The 5,588-nt window shown below is 35.6% G+C and overlaps 1 protein-coding gene across 3 annotated transcripts in view; it reads right to left on the reverse strand.

Annotated features, from left to right (window-relative positions):
• The window catches only part of cul2 (cullin 2), an 11,970-nt gene extending 7,996 nt beyond the window's left edge, over positions 1-3,974 (reverse strand). For 2 of the 3 annotated variants that reach the window (XM_010771255.1, XM_010771240.1), the window contains exons 1-4: positions 3,884-3,974; positions 2,603-2,742; positions 2,182-2,284; positions 1,970-2,064 (exon numbers count right to left, since the gene is read on the reverse strand). In XM_010771255.1, the coding sequence (XP_010769557.1) occupies positions 1,970-2,064; positions 2,182-2,284; positions 2,603-2,721 (317 nt within the window). In that variant the 5' untranslated portion in view covers positions 2,722-2,742; positions 3,884-3,974. Of the gene's footprint in view, positions 1-1,969; positions 2,065-2,181; positions 2,285-2,602; positions 2,743-3,593; positions 3,613-3,883 lie in introns of those variants that run through there. The other variant, XM_010771247.1, reaches the window with a different exon arrangement.
• Positions 3,975-5,588: the final 1,614 nt, after the last annotated feature.

Below are 5,588 nucleotides of genomic sequence, written 5' to 3' on the forward strand. Positions count from 1 at the left end.
TTGGAAAATTGCACAATATAAATTTATTCTAGTAGACCTCAACAATGGAATTATGATCAGTAGAAATGGCCATGACATGGGACCTTAAATGCAAGTTAGAGTTAAGGCTTTTTAACACCACACCAAGACCAGTTTTAAGGGAGTTTTTCCCATTATCCGGATCAACATAATTGAAACCTTTGGTAAATTATTCAAATTTAAACACTATTATATATAATTTGTAATGTCAGAAAAAAATATGAATAAAACCCAATTTAATTGTATTAAATACCAATAAGACCTTGACTTTTGTTGAAGAAAATGCAATGCCTTTAAGCCTTTAAGACAGTTAAAAGGGCCGCTACTTTTAGGGGCAATGTTCTGTACAGAGTATAAGTGGTCACATTTTGTGTAACAAGCAATAAACCAATCCACTCAAGTTTATGGATGTAGCATTCCTTTCAGCCAACTTCATGGTTTCAGTGACACAGAATCCCTATAGTCATAGATAAACTGCGTAACAGCTGGGTTGAATTCTTGTTTTTAACCTGGGTCCATTAACTAGCCAGAACATACATTGATATGTTAGTGAAAGAAAACAGCTTGATATTATTCAGATAATTTTACCAGGAATCAATAGGTTTGACATATTATTAACTACGAAGCATATTACAATTGTCTTATGTGAAAGGATCGAAGTACTAAAATAAACCAAGTCTGCAGCTCTACAGAGTATTTTAACACATTGTTTGGGTTTTACAGCTCACACAATTATGGTTGTGTCTCGCTCCTCTCATTAACCCTCTGTAGGCAGCACTTTGAGGCAAAAAGCTGTGATAATATCAGGGTGCCCTACCTGCCCAGCACAAAACAGCAGACTTACATAAAAGTCATTGTTGGTCAGACACTTTGACTTACAGGAGGAAAAGCTCAGGTGTAGTTAATTACACTAACAATGGCTCATAATTTACACCTGTGTGAAGAGTCAAAAAGTCTTCTGTGACAAGGGAGTAAAAGTTGGGTTTCTGTCTGCACATGGTAGTAGGAAATGAGGAAGATTCATTTAATTCTGGTGTCACTAATCACAGATACTATGATGTTGAAACACACACACCAGTATTGTTTCAACATTTCATAAAGGACGCAAGTTAGCAGCAGGAAGGCTACCACACAGGCTGACACAGTTTTTGATAGCTTTCATAATGCAGATCCATGATGTCTGATTTAGTCCACCTTAAATGATGTGGAGTTTTCACAGCTGTGCCTCAGTCAGCAGCCCAGCAATCACCCTTAGCCCGATTTTCTTCCAACAGTCAAGCATAAAACACCAGCGTCAAGGGTTATACGACTGCTAGTACAACTGCTAGTGTTGAGTAATACTAACCATCAAACCTAAAAAGCAGAATTATAATTTAAGGTGTTTGTTTTGATTCAGTTGGCACTTTAATCTAACCACGATTACAGGATAATTTGAGTTTGAAAGCAGGCTTGTATGTTTCCCAGACTTCAGGTGAGGATATTAGGCGACCCTCTTCTATATTAAGAACTGAACACTATTATTTCACCACTAAAGCCAAGAGCCTCTCTCTCTCTCACTCACAGGGACAAAATAAATTACAAAGGCATATGTATGCACAGACGGTCTGGTGGGAAGTTCATAAAAATAGATCTGAGAGCTCTCCAAGGGAGTATTGATTTAGAATGGATAAGGACACATCAAATGAAAAATGGCACTTCGAACATGACGTAATATTTAAAGTGTAAAAAAACGTTATGCTAGCTTGTGATTGAATGAGTACACTCTGCATCGAAGGACATTGACACAACATGTTTTCCTTAATCTCTAATTGGAAAACCTTGAAGATACAACAAATTATAATAAAGATGGAGAAGAAGAAAGGACATCTCTTAACGGCGTGTTAGCATACTGACTCCATGATATGAAATACAGCCAATTATAAACAAAGAAAATGAAAGGCAGCAATGTTACCTGTACAAGCAGTCCATGTAGTCAGCTCCTTTGCTGTACTCGTCCCAGTATCTGTGGTACATCACTAACACCTTCTCCTCTGATTCCAGGACTTTCTAAAATGCACACAGACAAAATGTACATGTGTTATATAAAGATACGCAATACAGAAATAAAATGCTAGCAGAAGGGTTTTCTTTTCCAGCTGTTAAAAAACTCTTGAGAGTGCTTACCTTGTACAACTGCCGAACATGATTCTCAAGAAACACCTTGGTCTCTGTGTATAATCTCTCACCCAAAGGCTCTGGGTATGCAACGCACAAGGCATAAATGTCACTGGTCCCCGAATGAAGGATAATAACTTAGTTTCAATATCATGGTTTCATTATGAATAGATGTATTTGCTATAAAAAATTAATAGTTGCTTCGCCTCTGTCTAAAGAAACAGCTTGTTTAACACTTACAGCATACGGTATCAACTATAAACTATTACAGATTTTATAAAAAAGAAAATTGGCTAATTTATCAAAACTAAATTAACCAAATCTTCTGTTTAAAGTTTGACTTCATGTCCATAAACACTATTCTAAAACTTTGCAGAAATCTTTGTAATCTTGTACTAATATAAATATGGAGCAAGTTTGCATAGGATACGAGAATCGATCATTCCACGTGGTTCTCTCCACATAGTCGAGCATCACCACAGCCTTGATTGTCGTCAGTAGCTTGTTCCATGTCTCGTCAAAATCCACCACCCGCGGCTTTAAGGACATTGCAACGCTTCTCTTTGACCCCTGATAGAAAGAAAAGAGAAATAAGAATACAGAAGTCAGTAAAGAAATTAAAACTCAACACATACATTTGTAGACTCTTCCAGTTTTACAATGTTAATGTAATGTTATATTTCATTCACGCAGTTTATTATAGTCTATTAATGTTCTCTAAAACTAAATGAACAGATTTTTACTTTAGGAATAAACCAGGCAGCAACTGAAAGTAAAACAAATGTATCCTTAGCAACGTGACAAAATGAACATAATGTTGGGCACACTTTTCAATGGATTTTATTAAGCTCATTACACTAAATATTTGAATATTTAATAATTAATTGTCATTTCTAAAGATAACAGGTCATAAAAATGTAAAAAAATATTTAATCAAGAGTAATTACATAACATAGATGATAGAATATAGGGCAAATTGAACATGCATGTCAACAGAAATGACTCTAATGATAGTCTGCTACAAAACAGCTACTTCTATGATAGCAACAGATGAGATCAACATTGTGTTCCAAGTTCATGGAAGTAATACTAACGTTCATCAATAGTGAAAGCAAACACAACATGCTAGTAGCTTCGTAATTTACCAGGCGACACTTCTGCATGTATAATATATAAACTACTGTATGTGCCAAAGACAAATCAAAGATAACCTGGAAGTAAGGGAAACTAGGCCCTGTGTTGTTTCTCGTCATTCATACCAGTTGATTTCACGTCTGTGAAAACATTGCAACATCATCATAGTTTTTCTTGCTATCCAATTCACGTAAGCTGATATCCGTCTATCAAAAGATAGTTATAATGTTACTAAATAAACAGCCATCTCGCAGTCATGATAAAGGCAGCCAAGTAAAGGTTACTACCTAGCGGAATGCCAATCCCAAAATAGGATAGCTAGCTAAAAGGCTAGCTAGCTTCTAGCTCGCATGCTACTTCTTCCTGCTCAAGTCCCAGCAGTTCTGATGGATCGGCTAGCAGCTAGCTGTTAGTCAGCTAGCAGAAAGCTAGCAACAGCTAGCTCAGCTATCGCTAGCAAATGGTCATCTTCTCTGCAATTACCCCACATTTGTACTGACAGCTCAGGAAAACATGTTGCTGTTGTGAAACGAAACAGCTGAAAGAGGTCAAGCGTTGACTTCTGAATAATACGTACCTCTGTTTAGTATTTATTTGTTATAAAACTCAAGTTTCTCCGCTGTCACAGGCTTGATTTGTCTCACTTACAGGTCTTCCCTACCTCTGAGATTATACCATTGTATTCGACGGGGGTGTATTATGAACAAGCGTAATTGTTCGTTACGATTTTTAGCTTTTTACCATGGTAACGTGTCTTTGAGATTTTTTATATTTTAAAGAAAAAATTATATGTATTTACACACTGATACGAATAACATCAAACACAAAGGGATAAAATCCATAAAAACACCTATCGTCATGGTATCGCCTAAAACTACGAAATCCTTTTAGGAATTGAGTATTAAAAATATAACCACAGGGATTCTTTAAGTTATAATGTATTGTATCTCAGTTGTTATAAGAAAGGGTAACGTTAAGTGTGTTTGCCTAAAGTTATAAACTTCGCATATATCTCATTAACTACGTTACAACTGTTTTCCAGGCAGCTGTTAAAGTTTTCCATGCACACTGATATTAACTGTAAAATAATTCTCCCACATAAATGTATTCAAACATGACATTTGGAAAATGAATATCACAAACAACATTTGCAAATAATTGTCTGTGGAGTGTTGAAAGCATGTTGAAAGCATGTTGAAAGCATATACTGTATACATTGAAAGCCATTTTTAAACATGAGCTGAACAATCTCTGAATGCATGTGTCAGTGTCATAGTAATAAATAATAGAAGGAAAACCCACCAATCAGAAACGTCAAAAAACTGCCGGACGTTCCGTGAAGTTAGCTAACATTTCAAATAATGCTAAGTTTAACTACACATAACTTTTTTCAGCAATATATAAGTATTTCATAGATAAAGCTTCGTTTTGTTTTGATGGTGGTTCAAGCTCATCAGGTACATACAACAGGTTCACCGTCATATAATGTAAGTACTGTATGCCGATAAAGAAAGTCAACTTCTTATCAACTACTTATTAAATGCTAGTTAGCTAACGTTAGATATGACAGTAATAAGAATTAAAACAGCAGCTGGCTAAATTAAAGAGGAAAATAGCTAACATATCCGTTTTAGATTGTGTGAACAATTTCATCCATTATTTATGTGATTTTTGTATCCATTATTTTATAGCAACATTTACATCAATTAACAATGGTTGCCGTTGCAATATGAACCTTTAATGTTATTAACCTTCTCATAAACAAGAAAGACAATATTTATTAGCCAGTTACTTGACTGAACCAGCAGAGAGAGCCATTCAAAGCCAGTGCACTTTCCTCAAACAGGAAATGACAAATTCAATGTTAACAGCCCCATAACAAATTCAATGTAATACATGATACTGATGATGATCAGTAATGGCTGATTGCAAACTAAATCCCCCTCTCATCCTTTTTTAACTATTTAAGACAGAGAACATACTGACTCAAAATGGAATAGTGATCCACAACATTATGTGTAAACAATCAAACTACTATTTGACTAACATAAAATAGAAGGATAGACCTCTTAGACATAATGATTGAGATGTGGCATAGCATATATTGACAGCCCAGAAGCAACATGTATTGATTTGTCTTACTGTACACATGAAAACCCTGTCTCTGACCTTCTCTAATCCCCAAGGTATCACAGTGAACACCCGGATCAGCAGCGCCAGTCATTACCTGTCATAATGAACCAAGTGAAAAATGAAGGGACATATCAGCCAGGTGTAACCAT

Source organism: Notothenia coriiceps, unplaced genomic scaffold (assembly GCF_000735185.1).
Source record: "Notothenia coriiceps isolate Sejong01 unplaced genomic scaffold, NC01 NC01_scaffold00000339, whole genome shotgun sequence".
Classification (NCBI taxonomy): Eukaryota; Metazoa; Chordata; class Actinopteri; order Perciformes; family Nototheniidae; genus Notothenia; species Notothenia coriiceps.